Source organism: Nannobrachium achirus, assembly GCF_963921795.1.
Source record: "Nannobrachium achirus genome assembly, chromosome: 19".
Classification (NCBI taxonomy): Eukaryota; Metazoa; Chordata; class Actinopteri; order Myctophiformes; family Myctophidae; genus Nannobrachium; species Nannobrachium achirus.
In genome coordinates, this window is record NC_137826.1 from 11,805,792 (window position 1) to 11,828,651 (window position 22,860).

The following is a 22,860-nucleotide window of genomic DNA, read 5'->3' on the forward strand; positions in this document are numbered from 1 at the left end:
TCTGCTTCACACCAAGGGGCTGTAGGCTAGTCATTTTTAAAATGATTTGAACTAGTGAAAACAGCCGATCTACAAGCACACGCGAGGCCAGTGTTGTACCCGAACGCGTTCAAAGAACGATCGTTCATGAACACGTTCATATTTTGGGCGAACGTGAACTGAACGTAATTGTTTTCGCTTGATGAACGATATTGTCGAACGCGGTCATTCTGACGCCCGTGAACGACGTTCGTCGGCGTTCGTCGGCCGTTCATGCGGCGGTCCGCGCCTCCGCGGTTGTCTGTCCTCTCCTCTCTCTTTTCATTCACATGCTCCAATAGAAGCACGCACTGTGTGCCCATTCACTGAGCTGAAGTGTATTCTCTCGGTGGAACACTGTCTTACGGACTAGTATAGCGCTGCCCCTAAACTCCCCATCCCCCCTCCCCTTTCTACACACAACACTTCAGCTCAGTCTGCACTCTGAGCAGTGAGGGAGAGAGGGAGAGAGTGATCTGCCGTCTCTAAGTGAAGCTGTTAAAACAGGATTTCACTCACTGGAATAATAACTGATCATCATACAGTACATCTTATAATATAGTCTAGCCTACTTCTACCTCTGTTCCTGAAATCCGCGATGTTGTTAGGGTGCTGGGTGCTCCAACTTTCTTGGATGAGATGACAGACTGCACGCACGGTAACACTGTCTGCCAGGCATAACGATCGACTCGATCGCCTCATTGAAAATGCGCATTTGACACAGATTTGACCACAGGCAATTACAGCTCAACATTAATAGCAGCTGTTACAAACGCTTGTTTTCTCTGTCTTGTGCACGTGTGTCAACTGTTAAATCTGTAACCAAGATGTCAAATAATTCTGTGTTATATAGTGCAGTGGTTCTCAACCTGTGGGTTGGGACCCCTAGGGGGATCCCCAATTTTATTTTTTGGGGGGTCCCTGACTCCCCAGTTGTTAAGCTTAATGTTAACATTGTTTTCTCACTCAACAATAAACAGATCAACATACTGTATAGGTGTGGCATCTGCACATTTCTAAAGCACATGTTCACAAGCATGTAGATCGGCTATTTTCACAATCAAACAGTCAAACTAATGTAATGCCAACTCCTATAATTCCAAGTGCTTGTCAGGGTGGGGGGTCCCCAGTTCATATGATTATTTTGGGGGTTGCATCCTGAAAAGGTTGAGAACCACTGTAGTATAGTAGTGCAGGTAGGGCCTACTCAGTAGATTCTCTCCACCTTATTTTAAATGACTTGTAAGTTCCACTTCTCAAAGGGGCAACTTTATTTGTCAACCTGAATGGCAAGCCTAATATTATTGTGTTCATGTCTTACTTTATTTAATTCATATTCCTTAGGCCTATTGTATAGATTGCTACACAATAAATGGTAAGGTAAAAAAAAGGGGGAAAAAAAGAAAACATAAATAAAAAATACATAAATAATTTAATTTATATTTTTTGAATAGCCAAAAGTATAAAAAGAATTATGGTTAAAAAAAGAACGAAAAAGAACTAAGTTAGTTCATTTTGGGGAACCATGAACTTTAGTTCAAAATATAGAATCATGAACTAGAAATGAACTAGTTCCTTTTAGAAGTTCTGAACTTGAACTTGAACTAGTTTGTTTTTAAAGTGAACTTTCCCAACACTGCGCGAGGCGTTGTGTGCTTTGTATGATGAAGCAGGGCTTTACTTTGCGAAAGAAGGTACACATTTGAAACTTGGAGATACAAGGTTTCCACCCGACAACGACGATATACAACTATAGAAAAAAGGTATCGCTTTGATGTTACGTGTTGTGAAAGTTTGAACTTTTTATTTGGCATTACATTAGTAAAACCAATTAATGAATACAGGTGTGCCTTGAGATGTGCTTTGGGCACAAACAGTGTGACTGCTGTAACTATTGCAATACAATAAGTGTATCTGAATGTCTGCAGTATGTGTGTGTGTGTGCGTAGTAAGTAGGTGGACGTTGAATTTGTGTGTGAATGAGTTACACCTCTGGCACCGCTAGACCCGGTGAAAGACTGTCACGCTGTGACAATGCCTGTGTGTTGCTCTCAGGTTATTAAAGGTGATACACCATGCATTTAAAAAGTATTTATGTCATATTGTTTATGTCCCAAAAACGTTTTTCAAAAGGTTTGAGGCTAAATTACCACTCCTGAATAGAGAGCCTCTCTCATTTTTGAATGGCTCTCAGAGCATTTCAGCTGCAGTACCACCTTTGGCCTGAACTGCGCCACCCCCCCAAAATCTTTTTAAAAAAAAAATTTTTTTTTTGAAAAAAAAAATCTTTTTGAAAAAAAATGTTTTTTTGATTTTTTTTTTTGTGTGATGACGTCACAATCGGCAGATGACGTCACAATCGGCAGCAAATCTGAACAGCCTGTTTTGAGAACCCGTGGGATACTTTTAACCTTCACCTTCTCAAAACCAGAGAAAGACACAACGGTCTGAAATGGGACTTTGTGAGGATAGAAGGTGCTAGTGGGACCCCAAAAAAAGGTTTTAAAATAGGAAAAGTGAAATTTCATGGTGTATCACCTTTAAGACGCTGCTCCTCCTCCTTCTGTTCCTCTTCGTCTTCCTCTACCTCTCCTTTACACCTCCTCTGACCTCCCTTCCTCTCCTCGACAGGTCATCCCCGACTGGAAGGAGCAGGAATGGGACGACGAGAAGCCAGAGTCCTACGCTGGCATCTTCCACTTCCGCTTCTGGCGTTTCGGGGAGTGGGTGGACGTGGCGATTGACGACCGACTGCCCACAGTGGACAACCAGTTGGTGTATTGTCACTCAGACGACAGTAATGAGTTCTGGAGTGCCCTGGTCGAGAAGGCTTACGCCAAGTGAGTTGTGCCAACACATACTGTACACAAAACATCCATTTAAAGTCGGTGTTTGCAACTGCTAAAGATGTTTTAACAAAATTATGACCAAGAACGAATTATAAATACTCTTGTTACTATAATTGTGTAGTTTCTTCATGTACGTTTTTAAGGGGATTCTAAAATCATTAAGTCTTTCGTTCAAGTACATTTTCTGATAAAGTGTTGTACTCAACTACTTTTGGAAAGGCAATAATTACTGCATGGCCTGCGATTGTGCTGTTATGCCACATTCAGGCAGATATTCCATTTAAATTAGCTTTGAACCTCTTTTCCCCTCATACATCAATGACAAAGATATCCTATGAAGAAAAGATGGTCAGCACTTTGGAGAGCATAAATTGGGAGACGTATTGCTCAGATCGTCGTGCTACGACACATTGTGAGCTTGTAGATCTTGAAAGTGTGAGACCTGATTTTAAAAGGCATTTGTAGAATCGGCCTCAGGTCTTAATCCATAGGCCTGAACCCAAATCTGTGTCACTTTAAATCTGTGAGCTTGTAGATCTGCTGTATTTTTTAAACTGTGAACATTTGTGCAAGTCCTTGAATATGTTTGACCCGATTCTATAAATGTCTTCTAAATCTTTCTTCTAAAATCAGTGGTTCTCAAACCTCTTCATGTAAGGACCCCCCCAAAATTACATGACCCCCATCTCAAAATATGTTGTTCCAGGGACCACCCAGAAGCAAATATTTGACTTACAAATGTTCGCTTTTTTTCATACTTTTTTGGGGGGGGCTTTTTATGCCTTTATTGACCAAGGGAGATCCAGAAGACTGACAGGAAATGGGGAGACAGATGGGGAGTGACATGCGGTAGACGTCGTTCGGATCGGGAATCGAATCGGCGACGCCGCGGCAATGTGGCGGTGCCTATGTAATGCATTAATGAGTACCTGAGACGAATAACAGTATAAGTCCATATATTGCTTGTACGGACTTAGACTGTTGTTCCACAAACTGCTGGAGATATACTGTTTTTCCACTTTCCATAAGTATTATGTCTTATAATTCCTAATATATATGAGTTAAGTAAAAACATCTAATTCAACAAAATGAGAGGGGAGTACATTAAGACTTTAAGAGATTAAAAACTTCTAGTTTGTGGTTTACAGTCTGGTAAATCAAAAAAATATCTTTATCCAAAATGTTAAAATACAGACTTAAGGCCCATTCCCACTGGGCCAGATAACAGATAAAGAAATCTCTTTCTCCAGATATTTTTCCATTCAAAGTGGATGGTAGATACAGATAAAAAAAAAACATCTACCACAGATATTTGCCACAGATACTTTTATCTGTGGCAAACATTTTTTTTTGTCTGTATCTACCATCCACTTTGAATGGAAAAATATCTGGAGAAAGAGATTTTTTTTATCTGTTATCTGGCCCAGTGGGAATGGGCCTTTAGACTGTTATTCGTCTCAGATACTCAAATAATTCTAGGCCTAAATGGGGTTAATTGATTCTCCCTGCAGGGTGTACGGCTGCTACGAGGCCTTGGACGGAGGCAACACGGCCGATGCGCTGGTGGACTTCACGGGGGGAGTGTCGGAGCCCGTGGACCTGTTGGAGGGCCAGATGGCCACGGACGAGGTGGCCCGCAACCAGCTGTTTGAGAGAGTCCTCAAGGTGCACAACAGAGACGGTCTCATCAGCTGCTCCATCAGAGTGAGTGCCAGTGCATAACGCTCGGCTGTGCTGCCGCCATGCCGGCCGCGCGACTGAAAGTATAGCCGACGCGGATCGTCTATTTTCTCTTAAATATTCCGCTCAGTGGTGTAAAGTAACTAAGCACATTCACTTAAAGGAGTAGTTCACCACTTTTCAACCTGTCTTCATATAATAGGTCCTCACTAATGTTCATGATAAAATATCACAATTTTTTTCTACTCAGTCCAAGTCTCCTAGGAGAGCTGTGTGAAGTTCAGAATCCATCGTCTTGTGACATCATCATTTTCAAAAAAAAACAAACAATTTAATCAATATTTTTGAAAAAAATATTTAGATTTTTATTATCACGAGAACAATGGCTTCCACTTTAAAATTGCAACTTTTCAGGAATATAAAGCCTGCAGTTTCTATAAGCTGGATTGACAATAGATGATGTCACAAGACGATGGGTTTCTGACCTGCCCACAGCCCTCCTCTGAGTAAAAAAGAAAAAAACAAAAAAAGAAAAGCTATTTTCGAGTGAGGACCAATTATATGAACATAGGTTGAAAAGTGGTGGAGTGCCCCTTTAAGTACTGTACTTAAGTACAATTTTTAGGTATTTGTACTTTACTTGAGTATTTCCAATTTTCCAATACTTTCACTTCTACTCCACTACATCTCGGATCCAAATATTGCACTTTTACTCCACTACATTTATTTGAAAACTTTAGTTGTTAGTTTCAACGCGTTGTGAGCTTGTAGATCTGCTATTTTCAAACATTTAGTACGTTTACTTTTGGTACTTTAAGTACATTTTGATGCCAATACTTTCATACTTTTACTCAAAAACATTTTGAATTCTGGACATTTACTTGTAACGGAGTACATCTACAGTGCAGTATTGATACTTTATAATTAATTAATTCAGTAGATTCTGCTGGGGTTTTTCTGTGTTTTTACCTTATTTCCGAAGCTCCTTGAACGCACCACCGGTCCAAATGTAATCCGATGACTTTCGCTCGGTAGCGATGGTCTTATTTTCTTTCACCTACAGTAGGAGAGAAAGATTACAACCGCAGCCATCCGTGCTTTTGTTATGGTCCGCAGAGAAGGGCTTGTTTTGAACAAGAACGCGATCTGGAGATAGATTATGAGATAAATCCATTTTCCTTCATGGCAATCCATTGCAGTAAAAGGAGAGGTTTTAATTTCCAGATGACTACATCTCCCAAAGGATTATGGGAATTTGAGTTTTTACATCAGTGCCACTGACCGCAAGCTACGGTTAACAATAGGAAACGTTATATCCCCACTTAAAGGAATAGTTCACCCCCAAAATGACTTTTTTTCTATTGATTTCTCATGCCATAGAGACTTGAGTTCAATCATATATATTTTTGGAGCTGTGTGCAGCTCCCTATACGTGGCTGTGTGGGTCTGTGTGTGTGTGTGTGTGTGTCTGTCTGTCTGTCTGTGTGTCTGTGTGTATGTAGCCTGACTTCGGCGCGTAACTAGTGCCGCACCATTTACGCCACTCGCGCAATATATACATCAAAATGTGCGGCTCGGCCGGGAATGGTGTTCTATTACCTTTCGTTCCGATCCGCCTTACCATGCCGACGTAATCGGCAAAAAACGACGCTTAATTGTCCCCATTGACTTATAATGGGACAATGCAAGAAATCACTTTCAAGTATTTTTCTCTCGTAAACCATAGGAGCTACAGTTTCAAACCTCAGAGAGGAGATTCATAATGATTTTAAGAATGAATCGAAAAATAATTACATCACTCGGCCTCATGGTGGCGCTATAACGGCCCACTTTACGTTTTGCCCCGTAACTCTTGAACCGTAGATCGGAAAATTAAAATTCTTTTTTCCCTGGATTCCTTGGGTCAAGACGCATCTCCCCATATAGGCCACGCCCATTTGCGCCAGGATAGATTTTCCGCCATCTTGAATTTTCTCCAAAACACACTTTTTGCTCCTTTTCCTACATATTTTCTTCAAATGTCACAAAAATCAGTACACATGATCTACACACACACACACACACACACACACACACACACACACACACACACACACACACACACACACACACACACACACACACACACACACACACACACACAGCTCCACTTCACACGGGTGTGGTAGTGCCGCACCATTTACGCCACTCGCGCAATATATACATCAAAATGTGCGGCTCGGCCGGGAATGGTGTTCTATCAACTTTCGTTTCCGATCCGCCTTACCATGCCGACGTAATCGGCAAAAAACGACGCTTAATTGTCCCCATTGACTTATAATGGGACAATGCAAGAAATCACTTTCAAGTATTTTTCTCTCGTAAACCATAGGAGCTACAGTTTCAAACCTCGGAGAAAAGATTCATAATGATTTTAAGAATGAATCGAAAAATAATTACATCACTCGGCCTCATGGTGGCGCTATAACGGCCCACTTTACGTTTTGCCCCGTAACTCTTGAACCGTAGATCAGAAAATTAAAATTCTTTTTTCCCTGGATTCCTTGGGTCAAGACGCATCTCCCCATATAGGCCACGCCCATTTGCGCCAGGATAGATTTTCCGCCATCTTGAATTTTCTCCAAAACACACTTTTTGCTCCTTTTCCTACATATTTTCTTCAAATGTCACAAAAATCGGTACACATGATCTACACACACACACACACACACACACACACACACACACACACACACACACACACACACACACACACACACACACACACACACACACAGCTCCACTTCACACGGGTGTGATTTTTTTTGTATATTTCACATTCCCAAGACAATTGATTATAGTAAATTTACCCCCATTGGTTCCAGATGGGGACCCAAATTAATTTGGGTCCCCATCCGGAATCAATGGGGGTAAGTTTGTAATGAAATTATTGCCTTTGGAATGCGACTAAAACTAAAAGAAATATTGTTGAACTCAAGCCTCCATGGCATGAGTAATCAATAGAAGGGGGTGAACTACTCCTTTAAGTCAGGAAAAGCACTCGACGGTCGGATTTGAAATCTCAACTTTAGTTGGGAACAGCACCTAAGTGTACACTGTACACTGTATTAATGTCTGACCTCCATATTATGCAAGATGTGAGGCCAGAACACACTGTATTGGCCTAGTGATTTGCTGTCTTATATATAAATGATACACTGTACTTACGTTTTTGTAGTTATTGTCATGTCTACATGACAGCCTGTGTTAATTATCTATTAATCCAACAACTCCATTCATCTACTTGAGCACGTTTGAATGCATGTACTTATCTGGCAAGTTATAGTCTGACCTTCTGATTGTCTCTAGTCTGTGTGTCCGTTGCCAGACTACAATAGTCGAGTCAACCAGTTTATAATACAGCCATTGTTATTCCAAATCGAGTGCAACACAGTTGTTGGGTGTTCCGTCTCCTTTATATGCATGAGTTTTCACCTCGGTGAACCCATTTCTGAACAGTGGCAGCAAGACTGTTGGCAACATGTTGAGCATCCTAAATAAAAATGCAGCATCTCTCCTTGGCTCTCATTCCTTCATCTGGCACACACAGGGATAGCTCTTGTATAGGGGACCATTGTTTTACCGTCCGGATTCGAACCGTGTTCTCCCACATGGGAATCCAAAATCCAAAGGGTGGACATGGGAGATATTAGACTTCTATGTTTCAGGCGGTGGTGGAAAAAGTACTCACATTTCTACTTAAGTAAAAGTATCAATACTGCATGTGCAATGTAGAAATTCTCTGTTATGAATAAAATTTTGGAATTCCGCGCACATTGTGAGGTCGTAGATGGGTATGTATATGGTAAATGGTGAAGCGCTATTGACCCAAAGCGCTGTTCATAGATTGTGCATTACATTCACCCATTCACACACACATTCATACACCGATGGCGGAGGAAACCATGCAAGGCACCAACCTGCTCATCGGAACCAACTAGGGGTTCAGAGTCTTGCTCAAGGACACTTCCACACTAACTCTGGGGGAGCCCGGGATCGAACTGGAAACCTCGCAGCTCCCATCCGGCTGCTCTACCGGCCACTCTACCCCTTAGCCACTGCCGCCCCGGCCTGAAGTATAGTTAATGTATATAATACAATGTTTGTCTCTGAGATGTGGTGGAATAGAAGTAAAAGTAGTGAAAATTAGAAATGTACTTAGGTACTTTACACCAGTGGTTCTCAACCTTTTCAGGCCACGGACCCCCAAAATAATCATATTTTAACTGGGGACCCCCCCCACCCTGACGAGCACTAAGAGTTGAGGCATTACATTGTGTACAATCTGGCAAGCCATCGTCAAAGAAAGGGGAACGCCCACTCGGTCTGTCCCTCTTCCTTTGACTAGCTACAGACCCTGTCTCGAGAGAATGCATTTTGTATAACACGATTCTATTGTGAAAATAGCAGATCTACATGCTCACAGCGCCTCGCAACTATCTTCTGCTACCAAATGAAGAGGAGAAAGTCACTTTCTGTCCGGCCTATTCCCAACACTTCGAGCTGTGATGGAAGTCACCATTATACCAAAAAAAACAGAGAAATATTTACTGAACCTAATAGACTTTATGTCATCTTTTCAAAATGCATATTTACCGTATAGTTTAGAGTTATTAAAAAGTCCTTAAAATGTCACTTTAGTACTGTTGAGTGAGGAAACAATGTTGCACATAAAGTTAATCATCTGGGGACCCCCAAAAACAATTTGGGGACACCCCTGGAGGTCCCGACCCACATGTTGAGAACCACTGCTTTACACCACTGTGGTAGACTTCTATGTTCCAGGCAGGTCTGCTGCTCTGCTACAGTCTTCTTCTACTGGCGTGCTTATTTTCACCCTGGATACTAGCTCTGGTCCATAGCGTTAGTGGAGTTCTCCCTAACGCTATGTTCCTCTACCTCCGTATTTCTTGGCAAAACCGGAAAACCCCGCCGTCTGGTCCGAAAATAACATAAACCGTTTCGCCCCTCACCAAACCAAAGGTATCAGTGGACAGTTGAAAGCTTACTCTACTTAGTGGACGTGGTCTGAGCCCCCCACCACACGATTAAAATACATTTCTAGGGCGAAATGAAAATATTCCACCGGATGGAGACTCCATTTCTTCTTGTTTTTTTACTATTTGTCGTCGCCATCACGGCGCCAGCTCACTACTGCCGCGCAGGTCAGAGGATCGAAATGCACCGCATTAACAGAGCATTAATCTCGTTGGGTGTTATTCAGCTCTGCGACGTTGGGAGCGCTGTTTCGTAAAAACCAGACGGCGGGGCTTCCCGATTTTGCCAAGAAATACGGAGGTAGAGGAACATAGCGTTAGGGAGAACTCCACTAATGCTATGGACCAGAGCTACCTGGATACAAGCTGTCAGTTTAGAGATGAATGTAAGGAAACTCTTCAAGCTATTGGATGGGAGATGGACCAAAAAAAGGATAGATAAATCATGCTTTGGTCTAGAGTCTAGTATCAGGCTAGGGTTGTGTGGTTGTCAATCTTTTGTTGTGGGGTTTGTCTGTTTAGAAATGAAATAGCCCAAGGGTCTTCAACAGGAGGTCCGGGACCCCTAGGGGGTCCTCAGAGTTACTACAGGGGGTCCTCCAAATCTTCCAATCCTTTTTATATTAACAACTTGAACCCTATAGTGTCCATATTCTGAGAAGTGTAGACAAAAATAGCAGATCTACAAGCTCACAACGCCTTGGGCTGTGAGGCGTTGTGAGCTTGTAGATCGGCTATTTTCGGCAAAGAGGTTTGGTGTAGAGGGGAAAAAGAGCACTAAGAACTAAGTACAGAGTGAAAGGTCAAGTTTATTAAGTACTAGACCTTACCCGTTTGAAGATATGTGCTCCTGCTCCAATATATGTGCAGAGTGTGGGTTATGGAGAAATTAACTGTAACTGGTGCGTGTGTGAGAATATGTGGGAGCATCATAATGTGGAGCAACCCATGGAGGAGTGTATATTTTTTGATTGATACAAATAATTTAACAGCTAAATTAGGTGAATAGAAGTATGGGGATGTATGCGCTTGCCATACCCGTCGGAAGATAAGACACACATCAAATGCACCCGGTGCATTAGTGACCCGTGCATGCAGGCAAACCACATATATGAGAGAGAGAGAGAGAGAGAGAGAGAGAGAGAGAGAGAGAGAGAGAGAGAGAGAGAGAGAGACACTGCAACATTCCTAACTGTGAGATTGGTGTGTGTTAGCCTGATACTTCAGTCCGCACATCACCACCCCCTGTTGGTGGGTGGTTTGTAGTGGAAAAGCATTTACTGACTGACTGACTGACTGACTGACCTCCTACTGACTGACCTCCCTAATTATATGATAGATGGATGGTACAAGTGGTTAAATATCTGAAAACACAAATTGACATGAATCCAAAATACGCTGATGATCGTGCTGTCAAACAATGAAACTATATAGAATCTATGCCTGGAAAGGTTGTGGGGGTCCCTGCTTCATCTCTCTCTTAACTGAGGGGTCCTTGGCCTGAAAACGTTGAAGACCCATGCAATAGCCCCTGAAAGACATGATGCATTTTAGATTCTTCCCACATTCTTCCCTTTATTTTCTTCCCCCCCATCTGGTTTCGTAAAAAGCTGTGGAGTAATCATGTATTGAGCAGGGAATCGCTCAGTGCTCCGTTTGAAAGCCTGTGTTTGGACAGACACCACGTTTAGCATGCTGGACCATTGCTGGTGTATTTGCCCGCGGCTGTACGTCCGACTGGCTGTATGTCACTAAAAGCCGATTTGTCGGAGCCAGGAGAATACTACATGACCTCTGTGATGAAATACATCATATAGGACAGTGGATTGAACGCGTTATTTGATTGCACAACTAATTTTCTGATAGTGTGCCCTGATGACTCACTTCGTCCTTCACCTAACGGCTCTGTTGCTTTTGATTTTGAAGTGTTGATAGGCGCTGGTATGATATTAATAATTTGTTATAGAATCAGGGGCGTCATTTGGGTTTGGCAGAGGTATGCAGCTGCCATACCCTGGGTCCAGGGGGGAAATTAAAAGTTACTTTTAAATATAAATCCATGAATGTAGAATCATGCGCACAGCAACACAATTTATTCCCTGTGGTTCAGTGTTGTTTTTGACAGCAAATTTTGATTTAGTTTTAGTCATAGTCTTTTGAATAAAATGTCATTCAGTTTTAGTCATAATTTAGTCACTTGAAAAGTTTTACTTTTTTTCTAATTTTAGTCATTTATATCATAAGATTTTAGGCGACTAAATCTGCAGTTGATTTAGTCAACTGAAATGTATTTTGGCAGGCCTTGATGGCATCGTAATGACTGGTTTTACACTTGGTTGCGTGCGCGTTGTGAGCTTGTAGATCGGCTATTTTCAGCACGCCACACCTTAGAGCAACCAAACATAAAATGAATCTCTTCTCCACTAGTCCCTCCCTAAAGTTTTAGTCTAGTTTTTATTTTGTTGATGAAAATGCCAACATATTTAGTCTTAGTTTTAGTCATCACAGCTTAGTTTTTATTTCGTTTTTATTTCGCTTTCGTCAGTGAAAAAAACGGAGTCGACAAACATTTTTCGTCATAGTTTTATTTGACAAAATCAACACTGTCATGCGCACAGCAACAACGTTTATAGAGGGTATGTACGTCCACTGGGCCCCGCCCCCCTAATCTGAGTGGCAAAACATTGAGCAGCATGGAGCATTGGATTTTGGAAGTGCTAGTTGCAAATCACTCAACGGCCCTGCATACCACCTGTTTCTAATTTGCACATAATGCAGGAGGCAGCAGGATGTTGTGTTGTAGAAAACGAGTGCTTCCAAACTCTGACACTTATAAAAAAAAATAAAAACCTGCAGAGAATGTCTTGACAGAAAGTAGCTCATAACATGCCTATGATGGATTTTTATGAAACAAAAACTTTGCAGATAGAAAGAGGATAATTCAAGCTTTCAGTACAGCCGCAATGTTGGTGAGTTAACTTTGTTTAATACAGTCAGATAGGACTTTTCTGTTTGGATGTATGAAATTAGTGTTTTGCCACTCAGTAGGCGTGTTCCCACATAACTTCCAGCAACAGTGATGTCACACGCATACCCTCTATTCCCTGTGGTCTCCTCTGCAGGCAACCACGGTGGAGGACATGGAGGCGCGGTTAGACTGTGGCCTGGTGAAAGGCCACGCGTACGCCGTGACGGACGTACGGAAGGTGCGCCTGGGCCACGGACTGCTGGCCTTCTTCAAGTCGGAGAAGCTGCAGATGATCCGCATGAGGAACCCCTGGGGGGAGAAGGAGTGGAGTGGTCCGTGGAGCGACAGGTAAACCCATGCAGAGACCTCCTCTTATGGTCACTGTCGTCGCGCAGAAAAACCTCGAATCTCCAAAGTTTCAAATTTGTATGTTTTTTTTTCGTAAAGTAAAGCCCTGCTTCATCATACAGGCTGTTGCACAAAAGTAGTGAAAACAGCAACAGAGCGGCTGTTTTCACTAGTTTAGTTCATTTTTAAAATGACGAATACTAAATCAACAGTTTTGGACCTACAAGGTTTCCACCCGACAACGACGTTATATCAGTGGTTCTCAACAATTTAAAGAATTTTAACTACACCATGCTTTTAAAACTCTATTTTTTGAATAAATATATGCTCAAAATTGAGTCTTAGACAGGTCTTAACCCTCAACAAACACTCTGACCATTCCTTTTGTTTCTACTAGCTGTGCTATAATTAGGCTCTGCAGCTGCAATACCAAAACGGCCTTTGTTTGCTCAGGGGCGCATCTAGTGGGGTTTTTCCACCCCTCCCCCCTCCCCTCCTCTCCACTCCTCCAACGTTGACAACACATAATGTTAATATTGGGCCAATACAAAAATAGGATTGATTGATTGATTGATTGAAGACTTTATTAGAAGTTTGCATAGGAAAAGGTACAGTTTCATGACGGTACAGTTCACTGGTACAAGGTCTACTAAAAGGAGATCCATGAAAAGACTAAGCTTATTTCCACTGGAAACCATTGAAGTATCTCATATAACATAATGTTGCAGCTCTGATTATAGCCTACTGTAGACCTATGTTGTATGATATAAGCCTACTGTCAAATGACACAGGGCGACCGTTGCTAGACCAGATATTAGAGAACGTTAATCTACATTAGACAATCAACCCCACCCGCATTGTATTTATGTATAATGTATAAAAAATTATGAAATATAACAGCCCATAAACCATAAAACTGTCTCCGCGACTCACAAATGGGTCCCGACCCAGTGTTTGGGAAACAGAGGGAAGCATCCATTTCATATAATAGTAAAGTACGTTCAGAATCGGCTATCGCTGTTTGGGGACAGTGAGGGGAGAGGCGGGGTGTTTTAGCCCACTCTAGCCGGGGACAGCGAAGGGAAGACCGGGGGTGTGTGTGCCCTCTGTTGCCGGCCAGCTCCCTCTATAGCCTGGCCACCTGGCCACCGCGGCGAGCTCCCACCCGGCCATCGCGGCGAGCTCCGCGGCGAGCTCCCACCCGGCCACCGCGGCCGGCCACCGCGGCGAGCTCCCACCCGGCCACCGCAGCTCGCTCCGTCACTGGATTGAAAATTTAGGCCCAGGCTTCAGAAGGCCTCGGATCATTAAAAAATGTCTTTTGTTTCCTTGTTAGAAGGGACGAAGCTTGGGTCCATATATGTGACGTTATAGACTGCGAGGACTCCTCGCAGTCTATAACGTCACATATATAGTGCAATCCAGGAACGTTAAGACTTCTCCTTGGACATGTTGATAGCAAAAATGTTGATAGAATAAAAGAAGGAAATGACTCTGTCTACTATACAGGGAGGCAGAGTGAGAGCACTGAGTGAGCAGCCCCAGAACAGTAAGCCAGCTGCAGATGGAGGTGGAGGCTAAGCAAATTAGAAACAAATGAGGGGCTGGGTTTACAACAGTAGCTCTGGTTTTTACCCGAAAGGTGGGGGGGGGGAAACGCGTGTGACGTCACATGCGTCAACTCTCAGCACTGTTCTGAGAACCCGTGGAAAGCTTTTCAACTCTGCCTTCCCAAAAACAGAGAAAGACACAATGGTCAGAAATAGGACTTTGTGAGGATAGAAGGTGCCAGTGGGACCCCAAAAAATGGTTTTAAAATAGAAAATCACACCCGTGTGAAGTGGAGCTGTGTGTGTGTGTGTGTGTGTGTGTGTGTGTGTGTGTGTGTGTGTGTGTGTGTGTGTGTGTGTGTGTGTGTGTGTGTGTAGATCATGTGTACCGATTTTTGTGACATTTGAAGAAAATATGTAGGAAAAGGAGCAAAAAGTGTGTTTTGGAGAAAATTCAAGATGGCGGAAAATCTATCCTGGCGCAAATGGGCGTGGCCTATATGAGGAGATGCGTCATGACCCAAGGAATCCAGGGAAAAGGGAATTTTAATTTTCCGACCTACGGTTCAAGAGTTACAGGCCGAAACGTAAAGTGGACTGTTATAGCGCCACCATGAGGCCGAGTGACGATTTTTTATTTATTTAATCCTTGATATCATTATAAATCTCCTCTCCAAGTTTTGTAACTGTAGCCCCTATGGTTTGCGAGAAAAAAAATAATTGAATGTGAGTTTTTGCCATTCCCATTATAAGTCAATGGGGAAAATTAATTCACTAATAAATTAATATCAATTAAACGATACAACTTTTCTCTTAGAAAAGTAATAGCACACGATTCCCGATGAAGCCGGTCAATTTGACATATGGCGCGAGTGTGGTGCAAAAACTGTGGGACTAGTGGCGTGCCGAAGTTTAGGAAGTTCAGGCTACATACACACAGACAGACAGACACACAGACACACAGACAGACCCACACAGCCACGTATAGGGAGCCTGTGTTTCACACAGCTCCAAAAAGTGAAAATTCATGGTGTAGGTCCTTTAAGACCTTTTTAATATTTACAAAAAAAGAAAGAAAGAAAAGAAAATGACTGCATCTAAAGCAATCAACAAACTACACTATAGAAACTAGTCAAATGATATAAGAAAGAGGAAAACATTTTATCTGTGGGAACCGAGTCAAGCTAAATGTAATGCCTCAACTCCTACATTCCAAGTGCTTGTCAGGGTGCGGGCCTGCGGGGTCCCCAGTTCAAATGTGTTTATTTTGGGGGGTCACCGCCTGAAAAGGTTGAGAACCACAGTTTTATATGAACCACAGGTGTACAGATGACACATGTCACATAAAGAAATTGCCTTTTTTCGTCATCATTTTGTTAATGTCCCATTTAAATGTAACCACTTAAAACCTACTCCATTAAATTGTGTCCCCCAGGGCTCTATACTGTACGTGCTTGTCCCCCTCTTTTTTCCCTCTGCACTAAAACTAGTTTGCCAAAACTAGTGGCTCTATACTCAACAACGTGTCGCAATGTGACGCATTGTGCCCAGAACAGGCCGACTTTAGGGTTAATGTGTGTACCGAAATGTCTGTCTGCCAGACATGATTGTCAACCTGAAGCCAAAATCCATTTGCTGAGTTTATCCAATCTCGCAATTGCTGCGTGCAATGGCTTGCCTTTGTGGACCTAGGAAAAGCACACGATAGGGTGCCAGGAGAGGAAGTGTGGTATTGCATGAGGACGTCGGGTGTGGCAGGGAATTATGTGAGAATGGTGCAGGATATATGAGCAGGGGTGTCGCACCAAATTCTGGGCCCTGGGTACTTTAACTATTGAAAAATAGCAGATATACAAGCTCACAGCGCGGCACTGAGTGCAGCGCTGCGAGCCTGTAGATCTGCTATTTTTGAAAAATCTTGAACATTCTTCTTTGAATAATTTCTACGTTTTTGAAAAACCTATGTTTCTATGTCGGTGGTGCTCAAACCTTTTCATGTGAAGGACCCCCAAAATGATATGTATTTGGCCACGGAAGCCCCATCTCAAAATATTTCGTTCCAGGGAACCAGAAGCAAAACTTGAGTTACAAATGTTCGCTTAGAAAATACATATATTCAAAGATTTGCACACATTTTCACGACTTTTCGAAAATAGCAGATCTGCAAGCTCGCAGCACGGCACCAGCTTGTATATCTTCTATTTTTCAATAGCTAAAGTATGAAATAATTAAGGACCCTCCGCCACCACCTTGGGCCCTAGTAATTCAGTTTTACTGAGAATAAGGTTAGAAATAACTTTAGGATTACGCATATCTTTCTGAGGTTAAGATTAGGAATAGGATTAGATGTTGGCACCGTTTTACTGAGGTTAAGGTTAGGAATAAGGTTAGGTTTAACCGTTTAAGCATAGTTTACACAGGTATAAGGATATTAAGGATCTCAATGGAAAATAACAAATAAGCCTTGCCTTACCTGTGTTTCCTTTTAGTTGACATTGTATCAGTGAACTGTGCTGTCATGAAACTATATCTTTTCCTATCCAAAACTTCTAATAAATACCTCAATCAATCAAAAGGTATAAACCATCAGCCCAGGAGAGTTTCTTGTGGTATTCCAGTGGAACAGTGAGGATGCAAGGAGTAGAGGTGGCAAAGGTGAAGGAGTTCAAATACCTGAAGTCAAATATCCAATGGGGAGTGTGGAAGAAGAGAGGTGAAAAAGAGAGTGAAGAAGGCAGGGTGGAACGGATGGAGGAAAGTGTCAGGAGTTATCTGTGACATAAGGGTACCAGCGAGTGAGAGCGAAAATGTATAGGACGGTAGTGAGACCAGCCATGCTGTTTGGCTTGGAAACCTTGGCACCGACGAAAAGACAGGACACAGAGCTGGAGGTGGCAGAATTAAGGATGCATTAGGATTGACAAGGAAGGACAGGATCAGATATGACTACATTAGAGTGTCAGGACAGTTTAGAAGGTTCGGGGATCAGGGGTGTCGCACCAAATTCTGGGCCCTGGGTACAGGGATTCACTGTGGGCCCCCCATGAATGTTTAACTTTAACTATTGAAAAATAGCAGATATACAAGCTCACAGCGCTGCACTCGGTGCTTGTAGATCTGCTATTTTTGAAAAATCTTGAAAGTTTGTGCAAGTCTTTGCTTATTTCAAATCCTTTTGAAAAGGTTTTTGGAAAAACCATATGTTTCTATGTCAGTGGTGCTCAAACCTTTTCATGTGAAGGACCCCCAAAATGATATGTATTTGGCCGAAGACCCCCATCTCAAAATATGTTGATCCAGGGACCCCCAGAAGCAAAAATTGAGTTGCAAAAAAAAATACATACTGTATATTCAAAGATTTTGCACACATTTCCACTACTTTTCAAAAATAGCAGATCTACAAGCTCACAGCGCAGCACCGAGTGCCACGCTGTGAGCTTGTATATCTGCTATGTTTCAATAGCTAAAGTATAAAATAATTAAGGCCCCTCCACCTTGGCCCCCCCCCCCCCCCCCCTTGTGACACCCCTGGTTCGGGGATAAAGCAAGAGAGGGGAAGTTGAGATGGTTCAGACATGTGTAAAGGAGGGATGAGGGGTGCATTGTGAGAAGGATGCTGGAGATGGAACTGTCAGGTAAGAGGAGAATAGGATGCAGGTGGCCGGAGTCACCAAGGAAGACGCAGAAAACAGGACCAGATGATGATCTCTGTAGTGACCATAATGGGAATTACCTGAAAGAAGAAGAATAAAGACGATCCGATCCTTTTACAAAGTTAACAGTGTTTTGTGCCGATTTTAATGTTTTACCACAGAATAATCACCGCCATTTAAAATGAACAGAGTTGACGACATTTCCGCAACTAAAATGAAAATTCCCATCGTAACATATCACTTGGTGCCTTGCATGTTTTTTCAGGAAAGGCATCATAAAATTAACCATGAAGATTTATGCAAAACCTTAGATAATACGTTGTTTTCAAGCCACAATCTGAAACTAAAATTACATGTTGCATGCTAAAATGAGAGCTAAAATGGGATTGAAAACATTTCAGGAGGCCACAAAGTGGATTTACAGGGTACGAGGTAGCATTTCGTTGTTGTCGGGTAAAATACTTTTATGTCCAAAACCGTTCTTTTTGCATTTATCACTTTAAAAATGATTTAAACTAGTGAAAACAGCCGATCTACAAGCATACAACGCCTCGCACCGCGAGGCGTTGTGTGCTTGTAGATCTGTTGTTTTCACTACTTTTGTGCGACGGCCTTGTATGATGAAGCAGGGCTTTACTTTGCGAAGGAACGTACAAATTTGAAACTTGGAGATACGGTTTCTGCCCGACAACGACGATTTGAATCTGTATTAATGCGACCTTAAACAAAAAAAGGCATGCTGCTGAGTAATGGCCTATTAATAAAACATTCATAAGCAACAAAATGGTACAAAAAACAAATCAGACCACCTTTAATTGATCTAGCTATGGCAGATTATTAGACAGGTCTTCAGTCTTACAATTCAGAGCAATATCATGGAGACGGCATAGCTGAAATCTGGTGCCATCATCCCATGCACCTATTCACAGTCATAATGGCTCCCTACGGAGCGGCCAGACAGTCTGAGAGCTGCTTAAAGCTTCAGATCACGTCCGCGTGAATCAAAATGACTTGTCCACACAAGTGGCCTTTTAATCAGACAGCAAGCTTTTTTCTGAAAAGGAATGAATTAGAGTGTGCCCTATTCTCAGAACATCATCTTCCCTGCCTCCCTCCATCCCTCCTCATTCCATCCCTATACCCCTGAGGAACATAGAAGAGATTGAAATGAAGCGATAGCAGGCACTACTACAGTAGCTCTTCCCCCGCATCGCTGTGTGTTTTCATATTATGTCGGATGCCCTGCTCTTTGAAACAAGCTGGAATGGGTAATGCTGGCTTATAATGGAACCTAAATTATAGATGAGACCACGAGAGACCAAATGTTATTAAAGAGTAGGGAGTTCTCTCTCTCTCTCTCTCTCTCTCTCTCTCTCTCTCTCTCTATCTCTCTATCTCTTTGATTTATCTAATCACAAAGTATATTTTGACTTGTCTTGACTATACATTCTTAATGTTTTGGTCTATGTTTCGTCTTGTCTAATCTTAATATGGTTCGCATTTAATTTTATTTTGACTAGGCAAATGTTTTTCTCTTGTAGCCTATATTAAGTCCTGTTTAAATTATATAATAGTATTTCTTTTTTTAATCAAGTGCATTAAAATTCTTATTCTCTCTCTCTCTTCCTCTCTCTCTCTCTCTCTCTCTCTCTCTCTCTCTCTCTCTCTCTCCTTCTGTTTTTCTCTCACACTCTCTTCCGTGCTCAATCACTCTGTCTGTTTTTTGCTCGGCGTCTTTGCCAGCGGAATAATTTATCCACAATTTTATTAAGAATCGTGACGGCGTGGATTCTGATTCTGATTGACTGTCAAGAGGTGCAGGCTTGTGAGTGAATTATAAACGGGTATAGCTTAACTACATCCTGTCGCGTTTCCCCCGACCAATGTTAACCCCCGGTGTTCCCTAGAACAGGGGTTTTCAAAGTGGGTGACGCCGTGACGGCAGTCCAGGGGTGCCGCGAGATAATTTGATAATATTTGGAATTTATTTGGACACTTTGAAAAAATATTTAGTATCGTTTTAAACTTGAAGTACAAAGTTATTTTCAATCAGTTCTAACCAAAATGGCTATTATCTCAACGTTTTCCTCGCAACATAATCACTAAAATATCGTCACTGTCGGGCAGAAACCTCGTATCTCCAAGTTTGTCTATGTCTTTTGGTAAAGCAAAAGCCCTGCTTCATCATACAAGACTGTCCCACAAAACTCGCATCGCGAGGCGTTGTGTGCTTGTAGATCTGCTGTTTTCACTAGTTTAGTACTTTTTATAGATGATAAATACAAAGCGAACGGTTTTGGACATACAAGGTTTCCACCCGACAACGACGATATGCTATAAATAGTAGGTGCTGGGAGTGAAAATTATAATGTAGGGGTGCCTCGGATTAAAAAAAATATGTATGGGGTGCCCTGAGACAAAAAGGTTTGGGAACCCCTGTTCCCTAGAATGACTGTACTTTGAGGCGAGGCAAGGCGAGTTCATTTGTATTTCAACAACAAAGGCAACTGAAAGTGCCTTGAAATAAACAAACACAAAGGATGCTTTCATTCATTAGTCATTGATCCAAGTGCTGAAGGCTGATTTGTTTTCCCTGTCTGTAGAAATGTAACTGTGCGTGTGTGCGTGCGTGTGCGTGTGTGTGTGTGCGTGCGTGTGCGTGCGTGCGTGCGTGCGTGCGTGCGTGCGTGTGCGTGCGCGTGCGTGTGTGCGCTTGCGTGCGTGCGCGTGCGTGTGCGTGCGTGCGTGCGTGCGTGTGCGTGCGTGCGTGCGTGCGTGCGTGCGTGCGTGCGTGTGTGTGTGTGTGTGTGTGTGTTTCAGCTCAGAGGAGTGGAGCAGAGTGAGCAAGAGTGAGAGAGAGAAGCTGGGCGTCACTGTGCAGGACGATGGAGAGTTCTGGTAAGAACCCTACTTATCATCCCATAGCTCATAGGTTCATACCTCTATAAGAACCCTACTCATCATCCCATAGCTCATAGGTTCATACCTCTATAAGAACCCTACTTATCATCCCATAGCTCATAGGTTCATACCTCTATAAGAACCCTACTTATCATCCCATAGCTCATAGGTAGAGGTGGAAAGAGTACTGAAAAATCCTACTCAAAGTAAGAGTATTGTTACTTTCGTGAAATACACAAAGTAAGAGTAAACGTAAAGAGTAAAAAGTATCTAAAAACTACTTTTTGAGTAAAAAGTTGTTTTTCTTTCTCTGATCTGACAGATCCTTGTTGATTACAAATAATTACAGATAAGAGATAATGTGTATCGAGTTTGCGTGATGTTTGGGCAAAATCTGTAATATCAAGAAATGTGTGGCGCTAGAAATGGCTGATGTGGAAAAAATGCAGTGCAGAGGTTTCTCAACGTTTGAGAAGCGCTGGTTTAAAACCACCGCGGTAGAGTTCTTCCGTCTCCTCTGTTTCGTATATATATCTCTGGACTCTGTTCGCTCCTACTCCACGGTCCTCTCCTCTCCTCTCCCACCTCCGCACACAGGATGACCTTCGACGACTTCAGCCAGTACTTCACGGACCTCATCTTGTGCCGCCTCATCAACACCTCCTACCTGAGCATCCACAAGACCTGGGAGGAGGAGGTGATGAAGGGCTCCTGGGTCCACCGCCAGGACCCGCTCCGCAACCGCGCCGGAGGCTGCATCAACCACAAGGTCACCTTCCTGCAGAACCCACAGGTCAGTATATTATTACCAGTAAGACTCTCTAATCGGGAGATAAGCGACCGTAGGTCACATGTATACAGAAAGAGGGCTGTAACTGCCATTGGTTCCTAGTTGTGTGGGCAATGTGTAGACATACTGTGTACCGATGTGCGTGATTTTAGGGCAAAATCTGTAGGAGCAGTGTCCAAAAATGTGTTTTGCAAGAATGGGCCTCATGGTGGCGCTAGAAGAGGGCCATGTGAGAAATGAGGGGTGGGGTGTCCGCGTTGCCTTGGCGGACGAATAGGTACCGGCCCCGGCTGTCCCGGACCCTCCTAGCCCGAGTTACGGCATTTCATGTGAGCTGCAGTGGAGGGGGTCCTCCACTGGGGGCGCCACCACTTTTGCATCCGTTCTGGAGCAGCAGGAGTCGGTGGTCCCCGGGAATTCCCCGTGAGCAGCCCCGTTGGGGTGGTCATTTGGTCATTATGGGTTACGGCATTTAATGTGAGCTGCAGTGGAGGGGGTCCTCCACTGGGGGCGCCACCACTTTTGCATCCGTTCTGGAGCAGCAGGAGTCGGTGGTCCCCGGGAATTCCCCGTGAGCAGGCCCGTTGGGGTGGTCATTTGGTCATTTTTGCACATTTGGTCTTTTTTTACATCTGGGGGTCCCCCAGGGACCTGGGGGTCCCTGGAGCTCCGGGGGTCCTTGGAGGTTGTAGTTTGGCAGGCAAGGAGCGTGTGTGCAAAATTTGGCATGGATCGGGGCAACGGTTGCGGAGATATGAGCAGGGCAATAGTGTGACGTGTGAGGTGTGACAGACAGACGGACAGACAGACAGACAGACTGACTTGACAGTTTGTGCAGGTTTTGATAGTAAGTGCGACCTACGGTCGCAATTATTATAGCCGGGGACCCACAAGTCCAAAAGCTCAAGGAATAGGGTAGGACATGTGATTTTCTGCCGTACTTTTTATTTCTGTTTTATCTATTAGTTTGGTCATTAAGGTCCACAGAATGAGAGGCCTGCTCTGCCGGAAACATCGCGGAAAAATGGCCATTTGTATATTCACTGTCCCATTGACTCCACTACACT

At 43.1% G+C, this 22,860-nt stretch overlaps 1 protein-coding gene across 1 annotated transcript in view; it reads left to right on the forward strand.

Moving 5' to 3' along the window:
* The window catches only part of capn5b (calpain 5b), a gene marked incomplete at both ends in the record, with an annotated part of 87,451 nt that overhangs the window by 51,044 nt on the left and 13,547 nt on the right, over positions 1-22,860 (forward strand). The window contains 5 exons of the mRNA XM_080749025.1: positions 2,650-2,858; positions 4,379-4,571; positions 12,706-12,899; positions 20,923-21,000; positions 21,601-21,796. Coding sequence (XP_080605151.1) covers positions 2,650-2,858; positions 4,379-4,571; positions 12,706-12,899; positions 20,923-21,000; positions 21,601-21,796 — 870 coding nt within the window. The remainder of the gene's footprint in view (positions 1-2,649; positions 2,859-4,378; positions 4,572-12,705; positions 12,900-20,922; positions 21,001-21,600; positions 21,797-22,860) is intronic.